The sequence below is a fragment of the Psilocybe cubensis genome, chromosome 7, assembly GCF_017499595.1.
Source record: "Psilocybe cubensis strain MGC-MH-2018 chromosome 7, whole genome shotgun sequence".
In the NCBI taxonomy this organism is placed as follows: Eukaryota; Fungi; Basidiomycota; class Agaricomycetes; order Agaricales; family Agrocybaceae; genus Psilocybe; species Psilocybe cubensis.
In genome coordinates, this window is record NC_063005.1 from 2,589,023 (window position 1) to 2,611,769 (window position 22,747).

General features: G+C 46.1%; 10 protein-coding genes across 10 annotated transcripts; 6 read left to right on the forward strand and 4 right to left on the reverse strand.

Annotated features, from left to right (window-relative positions):
* Positions 1-372: 372 nt before the first annotated feature.
* On the forward strand, positions 373-1,712 carry JR316_0008344 (Short chain dehydrogenase sol3; the record flags this gene model as incomplete). The annotated part of the gene is made up of 6 exons (XM_047894059.1): positions 373-583; positions 657-843; positions 900-1,112; positions 1,159-1,187; positions 1,245-1,567; positions 1,623-1,712. The coding sequence occupies 6 exons, from the start codon at positions 373-375 to the stop codon at positions 1,710-1,712; spliced, it is 1,053 nt and encodes a 350-aa protein (XP_047747374.1).
* Positions 1,713-2,249: 537 nt separating this feature from the next.
* Positions 2,250-3,609, forward strand: JR316_0008345 (Short chain dehydrogenase sol3; the record flags this gene model as incomplete). The annotated part of the gene is made up of 6 exons (XM_047894060.1): positions 2,250-2,457; positions 2,514-2,697; positions 2,766-2,969; positions 3,032-3,081; positions 3,136-3,458; positions 3,529-3,609. The coding sequence occupies 6 exons, from the start codon at positions 2,250-2,252 to the stop codon at positions 3,607-3,609; spliced, it is 1,050 nt and encodes a 349-aa protein (XP_047747375.1).
* Positions 3,610-3,930: 321 nt separating this feature from the next.
* JR316_0008346 (uncharacterized protein) lies at positions 3,931-5,323 on the reverse strand (the record flags this gene model as incomplete). The annotated part of the gene is made up of 9 exons (XM_047894061.1): positions 3,931-4,046; positions 4,105-4,175; positions 4,231-4,420; positions 4,480-4,519; positions 4,575-4,655; positions 4,718-4,895; positions 4,952-5,096; positions 5,156-5,248; positions 5,302-5,323. The coding sequence occupies 9 exons, from the start codon at positions 5,321-5,323 to the stop codon at positions 3,931-3,933; spliced, it is 936 nt and encodes a 311-aa protein (XP_047747376.1).
* A 1,108-nt stretch (positions 5,324-6,431) lies between these two features.
* Positions 6,432-9,690, reverse strand: JR316_0008347 (SAGA complex subunit spt20; the record flags this gene model as incomplete). The annotated part of the gene is made up of 5 exons (XM_047894062.1): positions 6,432-8,841; positions 8,892-9,103; positions 9,159-9,352; positions 9,409-9,493; positions 9,547-9,690. 5 exons carry the CDS (start codon positions 9,688-9,690, stop codon positions 6,432-6,434), a joined length of 3,045 nt encoding a protein of 1,014 aa, XP_047747377.1.
* Positions 9,691-9,854: 164 nt separating this feature from the next.
* Positions 9,855-11,580, forward strand: JR316_0008348 (Protein HGH1-like protein; the record flags this gene model as incomplete). The annotated part of the gene is made up of 8 exons (XM_047894063.1): positions 9,855-9,875; positions 9,936-10,124; positions 10,175-10,285; positions 10,339-10,671; positions 10,727-10,875; positions 10,926-11,079; positions 11,140-11,334; positions 11,389-11,580. The coding sequence occupies 8 exons, from the start codon at positions 9,855-9,857 to the stop codon at positions 11,578-11,580; spliced, it is 1,344 nt and encodes a 447-aa protein (XP_047747378.1).
* A 268-nt stretch (positions 11,581-11,848) lies between these two features.
* Positions 11,849-13,560, reverse strand: JR316_0008349 (Homoserine O-succinyltransferase; the record flags this gene model as incomplete). Its single annotated transcript, XM_047894064.1, has 13 exons — positions 11,849-11,919; positions 11,969-12,050; positions 12,113-12,320; positions 12,390-12,424; positions 12,487-12,616; positions 12,669-12,716; positions 12,765-12,805; positions 12,866-12,947; positions 13,020-13,072; positions 13,130-13,150; positions 13,203-13,259; positions 13,316-13,344; positions 13,407-13,560. The coding sequence occupies 13 exons, from the start codon at positions 13,558-13,560 to the stop codon at positions 11,849-11,851; spliced, it is 1,011 nt and encodes a 336-aa protein (XP_047747379.1).
* Positions 13,561-14,072: 512 nt separating this feature from the next.
* On the reverse strand, positions 14,073-15,136 carry JR316_0008350 (uncharacterized protein; the record flags this gene model as incomplete). Its single annotated transcript, XM_047894065.1, has 4 exons — positions 14,073-14,441; positions 14,497-14,656; positions 14,721-15,018; positions 15,088-15,136. The coding sequence occupies 4 exons, from the start codon at positions 15,134-15,136 to the stop codon at positions 14,073-14,075; spliced, it is 876 nt and encodes a 291-aa protein (XP_047747380.1).
* An 898-nt stretch (positions 15,137-16,034) lies between these two features.
* Positions 16,035-19,511, forward strand: JR316_0008351 (FYVE, RhoGEF and PH domain-containing protein 6; the record flags this gene model as incomplete). Its single annotated transcript, XM_047894066.1, has 6 exons — positions 16,035-16,044; positions 16,094-16,470; positions 16,521-17,019; positions 17,071-17,814; positions 17,882-18,262; positions 18,436-19,511. 6 exons carry the CDS (start codon positions 16,035-16,037, stop codon positions 19,509-19,511), a joined length of 3,087 nt encoding a protein of 1,028 aa, XP_047747381.1.
* A 482-nt stretch (positions 19,512-19,993) lies between these two features.
* On the forward strand, positions 19,994-20,342 carry JR316_0008352 (uncharacterized protein; the record flags this gene model as incomplete). Its single annotated transcript, XM_047894067.1, has 2 exons — positions 19,994-20,033; positions 20,080-20,342. The coding sequence occupies 2 exons, from the start codon at positions 19,994-19,996 to the stop codon at positions 20,340-20,342; spliced, it is 303 nt and encodes a 100-aa protein (XP_047747382.1).
* A 503-nt stretch (positions 20,343-20,845) lies between these two features.
* Positions 20,846-22,374, forward strand: JR316_0008353 (Aryl-alcohol dehydrogenase [NADP(+)]; the record flags this gene model as incomplete). Its single annotated transcript, XM_047894068.1, has 7 exons — positions 20,846-21,084; positions 21,146-21,227; positions 21,292-21,516; positions 21,585-21,735; positions 21,788-21,985; positions 22,047-22,222; positions 22,279-22,374. 7 exons carry the CDS (start codon positions 20,846-20,848, stop codon positions 22,372-22,374), a joined length of 1,167 nt encoding a protein of 388 aa, XP_047747383.1.
* Positions 22,375-22,747: the final 373 nt, after the last annotated feature.

Sequence of the window (22,747 nt, forward strand, 5' to 3'; positions counted from 1 at the left end):
GGAAAAATCAACCATCCCGGCATTGCAGCCGAGGCCCGAGATGGTGTCGGTGTTGTTTTTAACTCTCACCGCGAAAGTGTTTTTTCGCTCATACCCAAAATCAAATCATCTCAAAGTTAAAGTCATTGGGGCCGGTTCGGCAGATGTGAGGTCGGAGGATAATCCTACGCTTCCAATAGTCTTGGTGTGAGTAATCCATTCGTTGCATGCCGGGATTTTTTAGGTATGTGCCGTTCATGGATCCTTGCAGCCTGAGGTCATAGGAAAGTGCTATAAATGCGCCTTCTCCAAGGACGAATGTATAATCGACGCCTGCCTTCATAACCTACCAACCATCCACTACGCTATACGACAACAACCCCTTCGCTTGCAATGGGACAGCTCACACCTTTCGGGTTTTTCAAGGATCAGTGGACCACAGTTCCCCCAGTCGTGAAGGTCGATTTGACAGGGAAGACAGCCATTGTTACCGGTGCCAACTCCGGAATAGGCCTCGAGACAGCGAAGCATCTCGCGCGTATGAACCCAGGGAGACTCATTATAACTTGCAGAAGTAAAGAAAAGGGAGAAGAAGCAGCGAAACGTAAGTCATTAAGCTGCATTCCAATTGGCATCAAAATGACTGGATGCCTCGTAATTACTTCGTAATCTCTCAGAAATTATGCAAGCGACGGGTTATACGGCCATTGAAGCGTGGATTCTTGACTTGGTCGATTTTTCTTCTGTGAAAGCATTTGCAGAGCGCTACGATCAGGAAGGTGGCCGCTTGGATATTGTCATACAAAATGCCGCAGTTGCATACCCTGGGGAAGAGCAATACACGGAGGATGGATGGGAATTATCGTATGAAATATCTCATTTCCGTGCTGATGTTCTTCTAACTATCAGCAATCCTGTAGCACGAAAGTCAACAACTTATCAACTTCTCTGTTGACCCTTTTGCTACTTCCTCGAATGCTTGACACGGCACAGAGATATAACACCACACCGAGAATAGTGATTGCTGCCAGCGAAACACACTTCTGGGTCGAACTTGACAAGGACGTTATCAACTCGCCCAACTTTTTCAGAACCTACGCACATAAAGAAATTTCTACTCCGTGCGCATTTGTGTTGTTTTTATCCTGTTGTCGGTTCCTCATCTGTATCTTTCCTTAGCGCCAACGAGCGATATCGCGGTACAAAGCGTACGTGGTCTGGCAATATTGACCGTCGAACTGTTAATGACATCCACATTGCTTCAGTCCTAAACATCTTGTTTGCTAGGGCCCTCAACGACAGACTCCATCGCAAACCTATCATCGTAAATGCACCTAATCCCGGCTTTTGCGCCTCGGGTATTTTACGAAATTATAACACTTTGCCTCTGCGCATAAGGACCTGGTTTATGGAGCTTCTTCTCGCACGAACCCCCGAACAGGGCAGCCGTCAGTTCGTCTGGGCAGCAATTGGTGGAGAAGAGAAAAAGGACGAACTTCGCGGAACTTATATATCTCTAGCTCAGGTGTCTGAACCCAGCGATTATATTCTCAGCGAAGAAGGAAAATTTGCTCAAGACAAGATTTGGGTATGAATCTCTCCTACTGCGTTCCCTATAAGCACATTAACAACAACTCTGACAGGCGGATCTTATTGCTGAATTGACGAGGATCGACACAAGAATTCAGAATATTGCGCAGGATTGCCTTACAATTCCAGCACCTGTCGTTTAAGTGTACTAGAACATGGACATAGTCACAACTTTCCACACCAATGAATTTTTGTGCAAGCTGTTAGTGTATCTGGTGTAAGTCTTATCAATCTGCCTATAATCCTATTAAATAAGAAGCGTAGCTCAAGTGCGAAACGGTGCAGCCCTTACACTCCTTTAACAGGTCTTTTTTGTGAACTGAACGTTGAAAAATATATCAGGCCGCAGGCCGTAGTCCATGCGCCGCAGATCATCTATTGTCGAGTCGGGCCAAAATAAGCACAGCTGGAGTAATGTTCTCTTGCTCCATTGGTACTTACGAACGCCAGTCACAAAATTTACAGGCATGACTGGCCGATTACCCCCACGAGCCGCCTTTATGAACCCGAAAAATTGTGTTATACTGTAGGTAATCTTAGTAACACAACTTCCGACAGATCATTCCAATGAACTCAGCACTGAACCATTGACAAGATATAAAGGTGAATGATTCAGATTCGTTCTGACAGCTCGCTGCCTCACAGTCCCAAATTTGAAGTTTGCTCTGGCCATTGTTAATATGCCTCAACCATCTTTCACTCAGGAGTTCTCCGATCAATTTCATCCTCCTCCTGTAACATATGTCGATTTGACAGGAAAAACTGCCATTGTTATTGGCGCCAACACAGGCATTGGGCTCGAAGCAGCCAAGCATTTTGCACGTATGAATCCTGGAAGGCTCATCCTTGGATGTCGGAGTAAGGAGAGAGGAGAGATGGCTGGCCTTGGTGAGTTGCATGTCTGTTTAAATTGTTAACATTTCAACTGAACGAAAAGAAACCAGAAATTAACGCAGAGACGAACTACGACAAAACTGAAGTTTGGAATATTGACTTGTCCAAATTCTCTTCAGTCGTATCATTTGCTGAGCGAGTTCAAAATGATGGCGGAAGGTTGGACATTGTCGTCGCAAATGCTGGCATCGCTGCGTCGTCGCTCGAGTTCACGGAAGATGGTTGGGAGTCAACGTGAGAGCCTGCATACACATTAATTAATCGGCTTCTGATGATCTGACCCTTTACCCTTTTCATACTAGATATCAGATTAATTACATATCTGGCGCGCTTCTGTCGCTCTTGCTGTTCCCCAGAATGCTCGAGACGGCCAAAGAGTACAACACAACACCACGAATTACATTAGTCGTCAGTCGGCTTCACTATCTTGCCAAGTTTGATACAAACTTGATCGACTCGCCAAATGCTCTACGGCTTTTAGGCCACAAAGACCATTTCATGGACCGGTGATTGCCACTTTTCCTGAAGAGTAAAATAAATTTATGTTGATATTAACTTTTCTTCGCAGATTAAAGCAGAGGAAATACAATGGTGACGACATATACGCAGAGTCTAAGCGTGAGATTAGAGTTGACCTCACACAATAAACTACTGATTTTGTGCTGGGAGTAGTGTTGGGCGTCTATTTTGCCCGCTCATTCGCTGACAGACTGGGTGACAAACCGCTCATAATCAATACCGTTGATCCAGGATTCTGTAATTCCTCCATTGGACGATACAAGAAAGGGGTCGATTCGTTCATCTTTGGTCTTCTTTCGAAAGCGATCGGACGGACCCCAGAGGAAGGGAGTCGGCAACTTGTATGGGCAGCCGTTGGTGGTGAGAACGAAAAGGGGCGTCTACGAGGAGCATTCGTGGACATGGCGTCAAAGGTAGGTAGCTTAAGCGCCTATGGAGAGAGTGAAGCAGGCCGCACTGCTCAGGACAAATTATGGGTACGTAAATCTGTGCACTTGTGCAAATTATCGGCGAATTTTGTTACCTAACTTGAAACGGTTTTTCAAGGATAATCTCATTGAAGAACTGACTCAAATCAATTCAAATGTCCAGATATATGCCAAAAAATACTTAAGTGGACCAGTTTAGTGTGTCATGTTAATGTAATGTTCGATAGAGCAATAATCCCGAGTTATATTGCAGATTCATGGGCATCCAAATTAGATATGTTACGTTGTCTATCTTGTCAGAACTCGACTCCGCCCTTCCTGCACCGCTCTTGAAATGAAAATATGGGCAACCAAATTAAATTAAGATTTCTGTAACCACATACATTCCAACTTTATCGAACGGAAGTTTACAATCACAAGAAAGATTCGGTAGCCTCGGTGAATACGTTCCAGAGAGACGCCGTGCAGCGGCTACTCTACCAGCTGGATCATGCAGACCATTTTCTATAAGCCGGGTCGTCTAATCCCCAATATTTTGTAACTCTGTGTCTTTGCTGTCCGTTGCAAGATACCTTCCTGGATGAAAGACATTGACTGTATACATAGCCAACACAATCATTAAGCCATCCATAATGTCTATTTTTAGACGAGATGTAAACACATTGTTCGAGTTGATTAAGAAGGATTAACTCACTGAAATACATTTGTGTACGCATTACGGGACCTTCCCACCCCTCCGAAAGCTCTATCACACGGTAAATGGACCTTATACACAACAAGATCAGTCTTTTACTTCCGAAAGGTTTGTATGTTCACATACCTGACAAGGAAAAACACAGTACTGAGAAGTACTCCATATAATATCAATTTGATATTCGGAGTCATCCTTGATTTTACTTCCGTATTCAAGAGCTTTCGCATCGATTCATCACTTCGTCCTTGAAAAGGCATATTTTTGTAGAAACGTATCAAGAACTCCGCGGCCAGCACAGAGAAACCAATTATCACCACTACGATAAGACCGTATCAATCTTCACTATGAACGCAGTATCAAAATAAGAAAGCTCACCTAGCTGGACAACTATACCCACTAGCATGATACGAGAGCCCTGGGTGATACATCAGAATAATTTTATATCACAGACAAGTGCGTTACATGCTCACTAGATCTATTTGGCTAGGGTTGTCCGTCGCCGAGGCTGCTATACCACCACCTCCACCTTGAACCACAAGAGCTAACACGTCCTAAGAAGCAAGAATTAGATATGTCCCTTGGGTTTCAAGGAGTCGGCCACATACACATGTACAAAACACAACTGTATCTTCAAAAAAATGTGAATTTCTAGTAGGAATAACTCAAATTGATATTTACATCTTTTGGGTTGAAGTCGACTAAAAGATGGGCCAAGACGTTTAATGATCTGTCCGAAGATAACAAAGGTGGCTGCAAGCAGTGGAGTCGGAGCAAAGACGAGACAGGTGGCTCTGCAACCAGCGCCAACGGTCAGCAAGTTAACATAGAGAATATAACATACACTGACTGGAGTTTATATGCCGTCATTGACTGTGGAGAGAAAGCCGACCACAAGCGCCCGATCCAACCCGCGAATTCCAGCATGCCACATACTCCAGCGGTATATATCAAATACCATTTTCGATATTTGATTGCTTGGACACAGTGTATAACTGTAAGAGGTACATCAGAACCTCTGGCTCCAAGATGTGCCATTAGTCGCAGTGCGCACCTGTGGAGACCAAGAAGAGCGAAACAAAGATTATGGTGGCTGCCTTGGAGGGTATATAACCATAAAGGGCATCATCTGTTCTAGCATGAGGTTCTATTTCACTGGTGTTAGCATCACAGCAAAATTCCTGCAGGTTTACTACTTACCTGCAGGTTCGGTAGCAGACATGCTGACGAGTAGATGTCTGAAAGGAAATTTGATGATGATGGCGAAATTGTGTTAAAGGTTTTATACCGAGCTTTTGCGTGTGTGAAAACAGTGGCTTCTGGCAGAATAACGTATTGGCTTGGCCATGGAGAGCCTTGTTAGATACACCTGTACTCTCCCGCAGTCATTACAGCCTCATTATAAGAGTGTTGCCACGATTTGCGGTGATCGTCGTCCATAATTGGCGCCGAATTTTCTTATTTTACAAAGGCTAAGAGACTAAGATATAGCTGAAATAGGTGTTCTGAACGCTGTGTATTACGACTGACCACCCGTTTTTCTTTACGCGCAGCAGTAATTGGCAGGATCTTTGAAGTAGTTCTTGGAGATAAGAGAAAAAATCTACAGAACTTTGTAGATGCAATCAAAACCGTGACATGATGCAATGTTCGATTCCTCTTTCTAGAGCAACTTCTTCATTGCCGTGATAATATAATATCAAGTCAAAACCTTCAAAACCGCTGTTAAGCCTCCAAAAAGACAAATCGACTAACAGTAACATCAAGGTTAATCAAATTAAATCAATGGCAGTAGGAAAATATTTAGACAATGATTTGCCATGAAGTTAAGGAAGGGTAGACTCGTTGAATATGACACTATCCAAGTTTCTGACAAACGAATGAGTGCCAATACTCTAACTTCCCGGGCGCCGTCACTGTAAAGTTAAACCGCTGTGTAATACAGTTTACGTTGCTTTGGACCCACACCGACCAAATCCGGGCGCCGGGCCGAAGTGTTTGCCTTTAAAGAAGATATGGCCGAACCTCATCCACCAGACAGCATGCCAGCGAATTCGAAAATCTTGTGATATACATGAACCTGCTAAACTGACCGCAGAAGTACAACAAAACGTAAAGGTGACTATTATTGCTGATGAGCGTGAAATCGTAACTTAATCATGGTACGTAGGGATATAAATACAACAAGGTGAAGCTTGGGTGAAGCATGAATTGAAAAAGAAAAAAGACAGCGAAATAGAGAAAAATGCCTGATCGAATCCTGAATCCGCAGTAACGTAAAATCGTAAAAAATAATTTATAACCAATTGAAGAAAGTCTGAAGAAAAAGATCACCGTGGAGGTCCTTTCTTCGCCGTCGCGGGTCCTTTCTTTGCAACCTGGCCCGTTCCCATTTTGCCTTTGGCGGCTAATTGAGCTTGTTGAGCCTGAAATTGGGCCACCTGAGCCAGATGAGCCATTTGCTGCGGGGTTACCTTGCCCGCCATTGCTTGTTGGTGCACAGCACCGGGACCAGCACCCATAGTTAAGTTCATCCTTTGTGCATGCATGGCCTTCTGATTAGCCATCATCGATAAATGTTGTTGAGTCAGTTGTGTATTCTGGCCGTTTATCATCATCCCTTGACTACCGCTCGCTCCACCCTGGAGCTGCTGCATCTGAATTTGAAATGCTTGCTGTTGCTGCTGAGGCGTAAGGTTTTGAACTGTGTTCATCCCTCCTGCTTGACGCCAGTACGGGTTCATCTGATTGAAGTTCTGATAATTGTTATACAGTGCGTATTGCGCCGCCATTTGCTGATTCATTTGTGGGTTCATTTGTACATTGTTGTTGAGTGCTTGCTGATTCAGCTGTTGGTTCATCTGCGCATTCATCTGCACGGAATTGTTAAGCCCTTGAGGTGAGACCTGGAGATGTGGTTGTTGATGATTCGCAGGCTGTATATGGACCTGTTGTTGCGCCAGAGCTTGAGATTGTGCTTGCGCCTGAGCCTGCGCCTGAGCCTGAGCTTGTGCCTGAGCCTGCGCTTGCGCCTGAACATGAACCTGTGCTCTAGCAGCTTGGGCAGCATGTGTCGCTTGAACCTGCGCTGGGGTGAGTCCCTGGTGAAGTTGAGCGGCTTGTTGCATCGTGGGCGATCCCGCGGCAATCCCTTGCATTTGCTGCTGCTGAGCAGCCTGTTGTTGCAAAGGCGTCGGTCGCCGTATAATTGGCGTTTGGCCTGACATCATCATCTGCCCCATCTGTGGCTTCCCATCTGCACCCATGGCTGGCGTTAGAGGTCGGCCGTTCATGCGAGGCGAAGCGGTAGCCATGATTGGCGTCCCGTTGGCAGTAGCCGGAATGTTATTGGGCGGGGGCATGTGGCTCTGCTGCGGAGATCCATGGTTCATAGCGCGTATCTGAGCTGCATTAAGCTGAGGTGTGCCCGTAGGCCGGGCAGATTGCATCAACACGCTCTGGGATGCCAAATGGTGCTGCTGTGATCCCTGAGGTTGCTGTGGCTGACCTTGCTGCGCTAATTGTGCCTTTGCAATCATAGGCGACATACGACTGGATGGGCCTGCAGATAACTGTTGTGGAAGCACTAATGGACTTCCGCGCGCGGGCGAAGGAGTAGCGGCCACGCTTGGGGGCCGTGGATGCGGTTGCTGCTGAGCTTGCCCCTGATTTATCTGCATTGGAATTTGGGGTGTAGCACGCCCCCCATTTTTCTGGGTATTGGAAATGGCCACACTCGCCCGTTGCTGCTGCTGCATGAGAGCTTGAGCGCTTTGTTGCTGTTGCTGTTGCTGCTGCTGTTGAAGTTGTTGTTGTGACTGTTGAAGTTGTTGAACATACAACTGTCCGCTATTTTGCTGCGACGACCCAACAAGCTGTTGTTGAGTGGGAGTTCCATTGTTGATGTGCGTCTTCGGGGGCTGACGCGGGTTTGGAGGCTGCTGGAGGAAATGTGCATTGGGTATATGGGGTTGGAATTGGGTAGCACCGGAGGGATAGGGTTGCGGTGTTGGTTGAGTACGCGGAGGGCTCATCGCGTTTTGCTGAGGTTTGGGTGATTGTGTAAAGCGCGGGACTTGCGGTTGTTGCTGAGCCACTTGATGTTGTTGCGAAATTTGTTGTACATGCTGTTGCTGAGGTTGTGGGTGAGTCTGACGGGGTTGGGACGGCGGTCGCTGTTGTAGATGTTGAATTGGAGATTGTTGAGGTTGTGACTGGGATTGTGTTACATGCGGCTGTTGAGATGGTTGTTGCTGAATCTGCGGAGGTTGTTGTTGCGGCTGTTGGTAGTGCATATACTGCTGTTGCTGCTGAGGTTGTTGCTGGATTTGTGCTTGATTGGGTTGCGGCTGAGCGGGAGTGGCAGACCGCTGGGCAGCCTCAGTGGACGCCTGGACATTTGGGTATACTTGTGGCTGAATACCAGGACTTGACAGATTCGGAGGGTGCTGGTTTACGAATTGATGCGTAGGTTGGGGTGGAACTGGGGTATGCGAGCCATTCGCTGGTGCAAAAGCAACTCCATAGGGGGCTGCGGGGGTGTTGTTTATCTTCTGTTTCTTGTGACCCTTTCCTTCTGTTATATTCGCTGGCGAGTCCGCCTGAGAGGCAGGTGTTGGTGCCGCAGTGGGTGATGATTGTGACTGAGAATTTAGTAGAAATTGATTCCCAGCAGCAATGGGTAGTGCACCCTGGTTCGGATTGCTCTTGTGATTCTGGAAGTAATCCAACATACGGTAACTATAGTCACTGTGAGTTTTATCACCCTGGAAATGGATGAAAATCTAAACCTTGGAGTATGTGACTTGTTTTCCCGAGGTGCCATGAAGGTAAGAAGGCGTTCCCGCTTGACCTTCTCTGGTCCATCTTCTTCTGGTTCTGCAGTGGCAAGTTTGCGCTTGAGCGGAATAGGCGTGCTGGGGGTCGACACTCTCAAAATATGGTTAACGATGCGGGTCAAATGTGGATCGGGGTCAAGGCACAAGGGTTCTGAAGTCGAAAGCTAACGCAGACAAATCAATCCTGGAGTTACGACGTATGATAAGCGAATTAAATACCAGAAGCTTTGCCTCAACTTCCAGTGCATCTTGGTCGGTCCATTTGTTGCCGTGTCGTTGGTTCAGCAAACAGAGATCGGCCCATTGAGTTTCGGGATTAGGATGAAGGACAACACGCGTTTTCTGGGGAACTTTCAAGGCGGGTTCTTGTGTGCCCTGTGGTCGATAATCCAAAAGTTCTACGATCATACATCCTATTTGTGAGGTAAATTTGAGAACCACATCTATGCACAATGCTCGATATCCACACCTTCATAAAAGGGTACCCGGGCAGAGTCAAATAATTCTAAGTAATCCACTGGTATACGGTGAGCACGTATATCGTCAAGAAGAGACTAGATTTCGGTGAGAACTTTGAGTATGATATGAGCAACGGTCTACAACGCACAGCGATTTGGTTATTATACAGAAACTTGGACCCATTGTTTAAAATCCAGCACTCTGTATGAAGATGCACGGTGAAAGACGGTGGAGAGGACTCTGTCTTCTCGAGCAAGTGCTCAGCAGCGCGTGTCCTGTTGTAGCCTACCATAGCGGCCGAGGAGTGAGATAGGAGAGCACAATCCAGGGGCAAGCGCTGTAGAGAGTCGGTGGCTCTTAGCACAATGTGTGGCACTGCAACAATACCAGAATACTGATCACGTAAGCCGCGCAATAGGGTCGCGTTAATCAAATCACGTGCAGCAAATATTTCAGATGGACACCCAGCTTCGCGAAGTATGTATTGGGACAACTATCCTCGCTGTACAACCTATATCCTGATTGCTATGAACACAGCTCTTCCCATTTCTCAGGGATAGGAACCCCCAGGTTAGGCAGATAGCCCTGGAAAATTTGCTACCCCAAACAGTCAAAGGGGCACCTCACAGAGACATATTTTTTTCTGGGCTCTCGTCTGGGGGATTACAAAAGCCCAAAGAGAGTGATGTGATCCGAGATCTCAAGGTTTTATGCAGGGATCAGTTGGTATGGCTTTTCAAGGCTCTTCATTAGACTGTTTCTAACCTCGATCCAAGAGCGTCGCCCATGATGCCTTCAGGGCGTTGGTCAATCTATCTGACTCACCTCTGATGATCGCACCGCTCTCAGAGCAATCCTTTATCAGTTTCATTGCCTCATATATTATTGTAAGCCTCTATATAATATTCTCTACATTCTATTTATCTTCTCCGGATTTTAGAACCCTCATTCAATCCTCGCCGATCTTGCATCGATGCTCCTCTCCAATTTAACTGCAGCCACGACGGCGTGTTCCATCCTCCTTACACTAAAAGTACCAGTTATTCCGGATAGTCGGCTTTCAAATAACACCTATCCAGTCGAGTCAAGATGTGGTTCATGTCCTGCTCCGGTTCCGTATCCTAGTGCAGATCAAAAGGAAGTGATGGCCTTACCTCTCTTGATCGACGCTTTTGTCGAGGGCGCGCAGATAGTGGAATCCGGTGATCTTTCTAAACGAACGAGAAAGGCTGAACTTCACTTTTTGGCAAACGTCTTTGCAAATATGACAGTGGTAATCTTAGACACTGTTACCGAGCAATGCATCTCCCTAATATTCTATAAACTAGTCACCAATCGGGAGAAACTACTTCCTATCCCCCCAGCCCACCACGGTGTCAAAGCCAAACCAGCCTCTTGAATATCCTTTGGCCAAACTCGTCGCTTTCACTCAACATAAAGACAAGATACGCCGAGGCGGTGTTGCATCTTCCATCAAGTAAGACACTTCCAGTTCTCGTCTGAGCCGTTAATCATTGCTATGTTTAGAAATTGCGCTTTCAATGCCCGTGGTCACAAAGCCATCCTGAGTCCAGAGTCAGTACTTGTTGCTGTCCCTCCTTCAAAGGAAACTGCTCCCGGAATCGATGCCTTGCCTAACCTTCTTCTGCCTCTTGCTGGCCCTGAAGAGTTCGATCTCGATGTTCGCATACTAAATGATTCTATATGTTCTTTTCGTTTTTCTGACCTCCAAGACATATAGGATCAAGAGAAGCTTCTCGAACCTCTCCAATTTTTACCATCAACGAAAACGCGCGAACCTGACGCTACAATCCGATTAACCCATGTTGAAACTTTGCTGCTGCTTTGTCACACTCGCTGGGGACGAGACTATCAACGAGAACATGGTGTTTACCAAATTGTGCGGGCAGCCCACGAAAACGAGACCGTTGACAAGGTAAAACACAAACCCTTGTTATATGCGATGTGCTAATGTCATGTGGGTTATTAGATTTCTGAGCATATCGAACGCCTCGTCCAACTCATCCAAGGAGAGGAACCAAAGATTGCGCTTGCCGAAGAAGACGAATTTAACGAACTCGAAAACGCTCCACAGGCCCAGATGGGATCTGCACCGGAATCCGAGTCCGTGAAGCCTGCTGAAGACTCTGATGATGAAGATATGCGAATCGAGGAGATTTGATATGGAATTTCCAGACAAGCGTTTTGGCAGTCTCTCATGTCGAGATAACGCATGGATTTTGCTTAGAATACGAGTAGATCGAATGATGTCACCTGCTTCAAACTCAATTGACCAGGATCTAAGATGGGGGTGAAACCGTATAGGTCTACTCCCAAAATCAGTCATTCTTGAAAAGCTTTTTTCGCAGAGACGAATGAGATACAACGGTTTTTAATTTGAATAACATTTGCTGATTTTTTGCGAGCGCAACATCGACGCTTAAGAAGCACTACTCTTCAAGGAACTTCTTAATTTCTGCTTGAACAAACGCATCGTCCACAGGGTTTGACCCTCCCCCAGCTGTGACGTCAGTCAGCCACCAAATCCGAACAGGAGTTGAAAAAATTACCAGTATGCCCCCAGACTGTGTCTATAACCACAAGGCGAGCGGAGCTTGTCAAAGAAGCTATTTCATTAACGCTATCTTCAGGCTAAGATGAAAATTTGTTAGTCACATCGGTCTCAACATGCACATAGAACGAAAAGCAAATACAGGAAAATATAGATCGGTTTTACTGGGCATGATTAGCCCCTTGGCTGATATTTTACCTAAACAAGCATTGAGATCTCCGTTGTCCTTGATTTTAGAAATGTCGCCTCTTTGCCATGTCTGAAGAAGAACAAGAAGATCATTGGCATCCCAATTCTGCAGGAAACGGTCTTCCCAACGCTCTCGGAGGAAGCTAGCCAGATCAGGATATCTAAACGATGTGTCGATGTGTGCGGATTATCGATGGGCTGTTATGTGCATTAAAACCAAAAATGCTTACAAGCCATCCCATTTATATTTATGTTCACGGAACCACTACAAAACATTGTGAATAGATGGCCCGTACATACAAGAATCAGGAGAAGAATGATGCTTACAGTTTGACCATATGCCCATGCACTATAGACTCGGGCAAAGGCGCGGATACCTCGTTCAGCTCGTTCTTTGTAATGTCCATCATAATAATCCTTCGAAGCGACCAGTGCCGCCTTCGGGCCTTCCAAAAAGCTAGTTAAATGAGATCAGAACATCAAAAATGCGACAGGCATTGTTAAATCACCATTGATTATGGGGACTGGTTCGAGCAGAACCACATATGACGACATATCTTCTCTCGTTGAATACACGAACCTGATATATACATGGCTATGCATACCTCTCGACGAATTCTGGATACATCACCGGCCAGTGGTATGCCTGAAATAGAGAACCAATAATTAACCATACCGTAATAAGTGCATTTTAATTGATTCGAACCTGTTGACCGCCCATTGAGAAACCTATTACTGCAAAAACTTTCTTTACTCCGAGATTTTGAAGTACGGCGTGTTGTGCACGGCTGGCAAAATGGCCAGGAGGTCCAGTTAGAACTGAGTAATACCACAAAACAATGCCCCAGAAATTTACACACATGTTGTCCTCATAAGAGACGGCTGGAAAATATGGACCATTGTAGGGAGCAGGCTAAAATCCGAGGTTTATCATGAATGAACAGAGAAAGGCGATCGCTAAAATATTCACCGTGTTCGATGGCGAAGACGACTAAACATGAAATGGATCAGCGAAAGGCTAAATGATCGAGGGATGAACGCACTTCTCCGTTTGAGAACAGCGCAAAAGTGACAATATAATATTTAATGGGATCCATGACCTAACAAAACCATGAGAACGGTAGTATTGCTATATGACTATCCATATGAAATGTACCTTTCCTTCTCCAACCATATAAACCTGACCTTCATGAGAAAGTGATTCAGTTCTTGAACTCGCAAATGCCCCCTTGTTACCCAATGCTTACTATCCAGCTTAGCCCCAAAACAAGTCGGAAAGACGATGCAAGGCTTGTCTGGATTTCCATAGGTACGATAGGCAGTGACAGCGTCAGGGAGTACACCACCTGCGACAGTGAACCGGCCGTGATGATGATACTGCGTGGGTGGTTGGGTAGCCATGGCTGAAAGGAATTTTCATTCTCATGAAGGTCATAAGAGTAGGAATATATAGTCGCGATCTGAACAATATATGTGATAAGAAGTAACAGCTAGGGAAACAGAATGAAGGTCAGCATATGCACTTGCGTGAGAAATTGATTCAATTTCTCATGGACTTCGTTCGCTGAGATAACTGGATGAAATTGGTGTTTGTGGGATAGCATATATCGAATCTTGCTTTGAACCTAAGCATCATAATCAAGTGTGTAGAAAGATCATTTAATGCAGATGTGGTCTGAAAATGCGAGAAAGCAACTGTCCGGAAACAAATCTGTCAGTGATGCTTTTCATTCATCGGCAAGTCGCGATAGCATTGCGGTGAGTCGTGACCAGTTCGAAGATAAACCTGAAGACAAAAAACAATACAATGTTCGAACAACTATCGAGTAAAATATAGGATTAAATGGACAAGTATATACAGAAGAAGAACGTTAGACAGGATAAAAATTATGGACTTTGAAAAATATTATGTGTCATCGAATTTTTCCTGATAAAATAGAAGAAAACGACACCGTGTCAACATCTTGAATGCCGCTGTTAATCAAGTCCACGACAGAGTCCAGAATATTGCAACATGGTAACTCCCATTCATTGAGGCCTTCCCTGCATAACGGCATTGCAGCCTGGTGCCTCCTGAAGCTATCTTCAATAAACTTTGGGAAATCGCTCAAGGACCGTAAACCCTCCATGGTCGTATTCATCCAATGACTGACAGCCATGGAACAACAACGTCTTTCCAAGTCAAGACGGTTTTCTCCACGAGAATCGCGGTGTATCTGCATATCTAGGTAGGTTTGTGCGTCCGCAAACAATAGCCTGTGACATTTTTGCAGGTAAAAGGCCTGAGATAACTGATAAGCATTCCTTCAATAAGGGATAGCGAGCGGATGGCCATACCCATTGGTAAATGCTATGTATGGGATATCCACCCGCGAGAAGTTTCATAACAGGCCAAAGACAGGCTTGACGAGCACTTGCATCGATTAATTTGGTGACATCGTGCTTCATAGCATGTACCAGAATAGGAATTGTGCAATCTTGTCGCGGTATCAACATGCTAAACAGTGCATCAAATCCAATGAGTGTAAGTGAGCAAGTCTTTGGCTAAGAAAATAACTCACAGAAATCTCAAATCGCACATCGCCTTGCCTGCGTACATTTGATACTTTTCTGCCGCCTCCGCCACCTGCATTAAGAGGTCGAATTCCAAATCCTCGATATTGCCAATTTTTTCGGCATAAACGAACTGGAATAGAACTTCAAGGACCTCGCCGGGCTCTTGCAATTGCACCACTTCCCCATTTGCATCGAACTCGGCGCCGGGAAACACTCCAGCGGCAGTACCAAGTCTGACTCGATGTAGGTTGAATAGAATATTGTCAGAGGAGCAGCAGGTGACATCAGAGTCGCTGAAGTCAACTACAATGAGAAACGGACGTTGATGTCAATCATCCTGACCCGACCAGGGAGAAATGAAAGTTTGCTTACAGTCAGGGTGTGTAGTTGGATTAGTCTCTCCAGCACTTTCCCCCGACATGGCAGGATGGTAAAGGATGTCCTATAAGAGCGTAAGAGTATGCAAAAAGCCTTTTAATCCTTCAATGATGTTGAAACATGGATCACAACGATGTCCCAGACAAGCGAGCAGATTTGCTTCCTTCCCCCATAAGAAACATAACTCCTATGGTGAGGCATTCCGAGGTAAAACGGAGACCTTGTGCCTATCGACTTCAATAGACCTGGGTTTCAGAGCCTGAGCAAGCAGTGAAGAAAGCCTATAGTAAAAAATAACGTTGATCAATTAACTGAACGTAACAAAAGGCTTAGGGCACGGAAAGGAAATTAGGAGATTTACCATTGACGGTTTCATGATATCCCGCATTCATTTGTCCCTGTCCAGAGTCTATATCCAAAGCCTCTCCGGCCCCCGTTGGAATTCATGTGGAGAAGTTCGCGGTTGAATGCCTTTCAATTTGAGTCGCAAGGAGTCCCGCTTGTCAAAAAGGCCATGATCCAAGTGTCCAAAGCACAGACAGTAGAACCATAGAATGCTTTCAATGTGTTCAAAAGATCCGACAGCGAACGGCAGCCCGGTGCATGCACCCAAGTCTCAGTAGGTTTGCAAACCTTAGCTGCGTTGACGGTGGAGGTGAGACATTTGCACAATACCCGCACAGACTCGGACAACGAAGGGCCATTTTTACACCCCCTGTGAGTGTACTAGCGCAGTGCGGCACCAGGGCACGACATCAGCGGGAAAACTGGCGTGGTTCTTGACTCCCCGCCCGATAAGAGCTAAAATGGATGTTTTAGTCCATGAGCAGATCATCATCTGGGCCTAATTGTAGCACGAGGAAGGTCTCACGAGGGGCTATGACTATATCACCCTCTACGTCGTCTGTTGTTCGAGACGCCTACTTCCAGATCCCCAGGGAATGGCATCTGGTGAGCAACATTTTATCATCTGCTAGTATTTTCTCTCAATATGAGCCAGGAAGTGTCTCTTTCCCTGTGTCCGAATCTCATGGGAAACCAGCATCGCCGTTGAAGGCGCCCCATCTGCCGTTTAGGAGAATATCACTACCAACTGCCCCTTCCTTGTTACATCGTGTCTCTGTTGTCAGTGCCACATCGTCTGAAGAGGCGGCAGATAGTTCGAACTCTCAGAGTGTGCGGCCAGCCATCAAGACCCATGGAAAGGTCGCGCAGAGTCGACCTGTTTCATCCGCGTCGCCTAGGAATCGGAATCGAAAGCGCGATTCGAGTGTTAAACCAACCGACGACAAACAAGCAGCTAAGCGAAGAAAGGTTGTTGACGAATTTTACGAGACGGAGAAAGCATACGTCGATGGCTTAGAACTAATTTATGCAGTGAGCTACATAAATGCTTCAGACTTGATTGCATGCTGACTTGAATGTAGCATTTTCTGACACCAATCATTTCTTCTTTGGATACTCCGGATCCCTTGCTGAATCGCTCAGCATTAACCTCAATATTCTCAAATTTCATTGATATATGGAATCTTCATCGATCCTTTCTCTCAGCCCTTACTTCTATCTTAGAACCGACGCAAGCAGGATCAAATGTACCACCACCAAACCTTTCTTCTTTCCTATTGGCGCACTTCCCCTATCTTTCTCTGTACACTCCCTTTGTAACAGCATTTCCATCGACGATCTCATCCCTTAACGAACTTATCACGAACACCAGTCCACAATATAATCAACGCTTTGCCGCCTTTCTTGCGGGCCAGGAAGCCGACCCGCGCTGCGGAAAACTTAAACTGAGGGATTGGCTCTTGACGATCGTCCAGCGTTGCCCACGATATTTACTTTTACTCAAAGACCTTATAAATTCGACAAGTAAAGAGGACCCAGAACATGCACAGTTGACGGCTGTTCATGCACTTGTTTCAAAAAGTTTGTTTGTTATGACCACCCTATACTGGACACTGACTTTTTTAAATCTAGTTACGTTGTCACTTAATACGTCATTGCATACCCATGCTCAGACGATGGCGTTGCTAGCTCTTCAGAAAGCCACACCAAATTTACCTTTTCAGTTGATCTCTCCTGGTCGCACATTCCTCAAGCGTGGCTCTTTACTCCAGGTCGAAAGAAGCGATGATCCCGTTGAACGCGAATTTCTTCTATTCTCGGATTGCATGGTTTGGCTTGCACCTGCTGAGTCCTCCATGTCGTCCTGGGATTGGAGTTGGAGTGGCAGCGGGAGTAGTGGCAGCGGAAGCGGTTCTGGGAACATTTCTGGAACAACAGCAGTCAGTCAGACTCATCATAATACCCCAGCTTCAGTGCCTACACCACCAGCCCTGCAACGACCACGCATGACGCGAACCAGGAGCAAGAGCGAAGCCGAGCTTGAATCGCTGCGCGTGGAAACAAATGCCGATGCTCGTCGTGGTTATGCACACCTCAAGGAATCTCCGTCAACACCCAGCTCTCCTCGAACTCCACCCCGTAGCAATGATAGTGACGGCGGAACTAAACTTAAATCACATCCTCACGTGCCTCCGTCCCGCCCTGCCCCTCCTCCGCCGATTATGCCCAGCAAAAGAACCGTGTCATCAGATGATAAGTGGGTTTATAAAGGTCGAGTGGAGCTTGTGGATGTGCAGATCGTAGTTGGTTCCGCCCTGGAGGATGAACGGAAATTTGAAGTTTTGAGCCCCGAAGGCAGTTTCTTGCTTTATGCAGGTGTGGCTCTACATTGACAACTTTCTATCTCGTTTCGGTTGTCTGATATTACTTCACCACTTCACAGCTTCTTTACAGGAACGCGACACATGGACATCAGAAATTCGCAACGCGAAAGCGCAGCTGCTTGCCTCTCTTAACATCACAAACCCAAACTCTACATTGACCTCATCAGCATCAACAAATCATGTGCGCAGAGTGCTGCAGGCTCTGCCGTATCCCCCTTCCGACGAAAGGCTGGCGACAATCAGGGCGAGCAGCAGCGTTGACGTCTTTAATCCATCTTCTGCGTCCAACTCGACAACGAACTTCAACCTAAGCAGCAAAATCAAACTGCACATAAAAGACAAAGAAAAAGATAAAAATGAAGGGAAAGTCCCAGAGCGCAGGAGGAAAGTGGAACATTGGGTTCCAGCGATATGGATTCCAGACGGAAAGGCGACGGCTTGTATGCGCTGCGGTCGTCTGTTTGGTTGGAGAAGAAGGAGACATCATTGCCGCCTTTGTGGGAGATGTGTATGTGCCGGATGTTCTGGACAGGTACGGTTTCCCGCAATTGTTCTCATGAATTGGTTCGGTTGACGGGCATCCTCTTGCGTGTTTAGACTTTCTTTATCACAGATGCCAATTCTAAATCCGACTCTGCAGGCAAACCTGCTCGTGCATGCGACGCATGCTACGAGAGCGTATTCCCGCTCATTGACCCTCCATCGGACGCCGTTGCCGTTGATCAGAACGAAAACACCGCAGACATAAAAGGAGAAACCTCTGCTGCTGCAAAATCTACCGAAGTTAGAGACACAGACACGATTTCTTCGTTGTCTCGTCTGCCTTCGTGGCTTTCAATGCCTGCGCTACCCGTGCAACGCCAGCCACATCCACAAGCCCTGATGGACATAGACCTCAATTCAAGTCGAGATTTGGATGTGTCTCTAGACGTAACCGGGGAGGATTTTGTCTCCGGCGAGAACGCTCATGGGCATGACGAGCGCGAGGGTGGGGCAAGGAGGAGGGTCAGGATGAAAAAGTCTATGTCACACCAGAGGCTGAGGAGCTACCATCAGATATTGGAAGACTTCCAGGAACAGGCGAAAGCCGTAAGGGAAGCCAAAGTTGTTGCATTTGAGAATGAAAATCAACTGAAGAAGGCCCCAATTCCCATTCCTGTTCGGGAGGACGAGGACGAACGGGCAGAAGTTGAAGGGAATGACACTTTCGATGATTATGATGACAGCATCTTAGGCGAGGTCGAGGACGAAGATGAACTGGACCAGGATCATGTGGACATGTGGTTTACGCCAAGTCACTCCCTGGCGTCTTCTCCTGCGTCATCTCCTCGAAAACAACGCGAGCAGAAAAGAGAGGATACGACTAGAAGAAGTAAACGGTTCTCACTCCCCGCTATCGCCCTACATACAACTGTCGTCACTGCCAGAACAAGCACCATAGCAGACGGTGGGGGTGATGGGCCGTCGCTTTCTCGTGAGGGCTCTTTGGGTGATCAAACGCCACTTGGTATGGGAAGGTCTAGGAGGTTCTCACTCGTTTCTGGAAGAGGGAGCTATTACGATGGTGCTAGCAGTTCGCCTACAAAAAGCCTTGGTGGGGCAGATGACGGCGGGGGAAGTGACCTGTCGAGAGGCCTTGCTGCTGCTAGGCTTAGTGAACTGTTGGGGCGGAAAACAAAGGTTGTGTAAGATTATTGTTATTGGAATCGGCTGGGACTTTGTATGTATGTAACTTGTATCTCTAACCCCTTGTTGGATTAACGCTGGACAGTCAAGGCATGTGTTGTACTATGTCTAGGATATCATTTTTTGTTCTGTGTGAAAGCAATAGACCAACGATAGTGGAACAGAACATGTCAAACGAAACACGACAACTCGACGGCGGGTGTAGAACACTGGATTCAAAGTGAATCGATTTTCGCCGATTGAAATATCCAGGCATTTCCCGTCGAAGCTTACGTAGGTCAAATACTCCTTCACAAAGCAAAAACGAACACCACCAGTAATGTGCACGTCCATTAACTGAGTGAGTGCCTTTGGCGTGTCTTTTTCAGAACCTGCTTCGCGAACCCTTTCCAGCCAAAGTAGATTCTACTCTGTTCCCTCTTACTAATATTACTCCCTCAAAGCTTGTCACTTCATTTTCCACGTTTTGCGCCACCTACGCAACGATGTCAACACAGGCTCAAGACGCGAGGACGCACCCAAAATGTAAGTAAATAACACAACCCGCCCTTGATCCTATGAATTTTACCAGCATTCACTCGCCTTTCACTTAAAGTTGATCTCCCTGACTCGGATGTGACCATCTTGTCTTCTGATAATATGCGTTTCAATTTGCACCAAGCCAAGCTGGCTCTAAATACTGGAGGGTTACCCTCAAATCTCAGTACTATGGAAGAGACCGTGCAGCTTTCTGAACCTTCTAGCGTTCTGGAAATTGCATTTCAATTCGTGTATATCGATATGCTCTTCGACGATGATGCGAAGATCTCATTTTTGATGCGTCGCGCGGTGTAATTATCAAGTTAAGTAGGCAAGTTGTAGGTCAGCCGATGATGAAGATGTCGAGGGCTAGGAGGCCACTTGTTTCCAGGGCATAGGAGACCGATGCAAGTAAGTCATGATCATAGTATGAAGTCATGTGTGAGCTGTACATCTGCACAACAGCATGGACGGTTTTCTTTTCCCTTCGCTCAAAGCATGCTAACGTCGGGTTCCACTGAGTTGTGAGTTTGAGCTTCAATTGAAATTTCTGCTGCTAATTATATTCAGGTGCTAGATATTTCTGCTAAAATATGTTCAGTCTGTCATATTGCAACACGTCATCCTACCGCAAACTATTAACAAGCGCCCTAGTCACCTTGAAGCTTCACCTGAAATCTCCTACGTCATTTTGCCGGACTGTGGATTCTGGAGATTATAAAATGGGCCAGCGATGCTGACTTTCACGCACTGGCAACTAATATTGCACCTGTCGCTCAGCTTCCTTTGTTCCTAGTATCGTTGAGCCGCGTTCAACAATGGTATCGACAACAAAACTCTTTGCTTCACCCTCTCCTCCAGCAACAGGTCTTGGACGTTACCGTATGTTATCGGCCACCGCCGGAGCTCACGTCTCGCCCCTCCAACTCGGAGCGATGAGTATCGGAGATAAATGGGATGAGCTCGGAATGGGAAGCATGGACAAAGACTCTAGTTTCAAGCTCCTCGACGCCTTTTTTGACAACGGAGGAAACTTTATTGACACGGCAAATTTCTAGTAGGTTCTAATATATTGTGCTATCAGCTAACAGAACAAGATTAACAAATTCGATTTATAGTCAGGACGAGACGTCTGAGATGTTTATTGGAGAATGGGCAGAAGCAAGGGGCATTCGCGATCAGCTTTTCATAGCCACGAAGGTGGGTGTGACTGCATCATTGACCCTATGAGAGCAGAATTGTCATTTAACGACAAGTGCTCCAGTATTCTAATAACATGAAGAACAGAACTGGGGCGACCAAACAAGCCGCTTTGTACACCGGTAATAGTGCAAAGTCGATGCATATTTCAATTGAGGGATCTTTGAAAAAGCTTCGAACGACCTACATTGACTTATTTTACGTTCATTGGTGGGACTGGGATACAAGCATCGAGGAAGTAATGAAGGCGCTCCATACACTCATCATCCAAGGGAAAGTTTTGTACCTAGTGCGTGCTACGTTTATTTGCTTTTTGAAGCAATTTATATATCGTGTTTTACCATTGTTACTTCCTAGGGAATTTCCAACACACCTGCATGGGTGGTCTCCAAGGCCAATCAATACACGAGAGATCACGACCTTACACCTTTCGTAATTTACCAAGGACTATGGAACATACTTGATCGATCATTCGAGAGAGAGATAATACCAATGGCAAGAAGTGAAGGTAAAAGCGTTGTCACACTTGATGCAACGTTGTTTTTCTGATATCTATTCAGGCATGGCGCTCGCACCATTCTACGTACTCGGCGGAGGAAAAATTCGCACTGACGAGGAAGAAGAACGACGTCGCTCCAGTGGCGAGAATGGCCGCACTGTATTTGATCCGAATTGGGAACGCTCGGATACCGAAAAGGCCATCTGTAAGGCACTCGAGAAGGTCGCAGCTGAAGTAGGAGCAAAAAGTATCACATCAGGTAATCCAATTTCTCGTCGTTGATTAGTACATTACCAATTTCACTCTTCAATCCGCTCTAGTTGCCATTGCATATGTCATGCAGAAGACGACGTACGTTTTTCCAATAATTGGAGGACGTAAAGTCGAACATTTGCTCTCCAATGTCGAGGCGCTGGATATCTCTTTGACAAAGGAACATATTCATTATCTGGAGCAATTTTCTCCGCTAGATCCAGGGTTCCCTACCTGGCTGATTGTGAGTCGCTACCAATCTATCTTCTATAAATTTTCGGTATCTGATATCTACAATAGAAGGACGGAACTGGACGCACCGGAAAACTGAATGTTTTCTTCTATAATGAACCAAGACCCGCCCCTGAGCCTCTCCGTCCTGGTACCGACTACTAAGATGTATAGGAGAGCTGGGAACCTTTTAGATTAGATGTTAACATGTTTCCCTTTGTATCCGAACAGCCGCTAAATATATGATCGGATTTTTCATTATTCAAGTTCTTGACTTGTTAGCCATCCGGCGTAGCCAAAAAAGGCAAGAACAATTCCACATATGGTGTAATCGCCGAGCTCACTGCGCAGGTCGCCTCAATATCGATCTCGATACGGGATCTGCCTAGATCTGCATTAACATCGCCCAGAACGACTGTACTGGTCCTCTGGTTCGCCCAATGGCGCTTATATCTCGACCTTTTGGGTCAACTTAGCCAAATATTCGGGTATTTCATTTTATGAATAAAAAATTCGGTGCTGGGTTCAAGTTGAACCA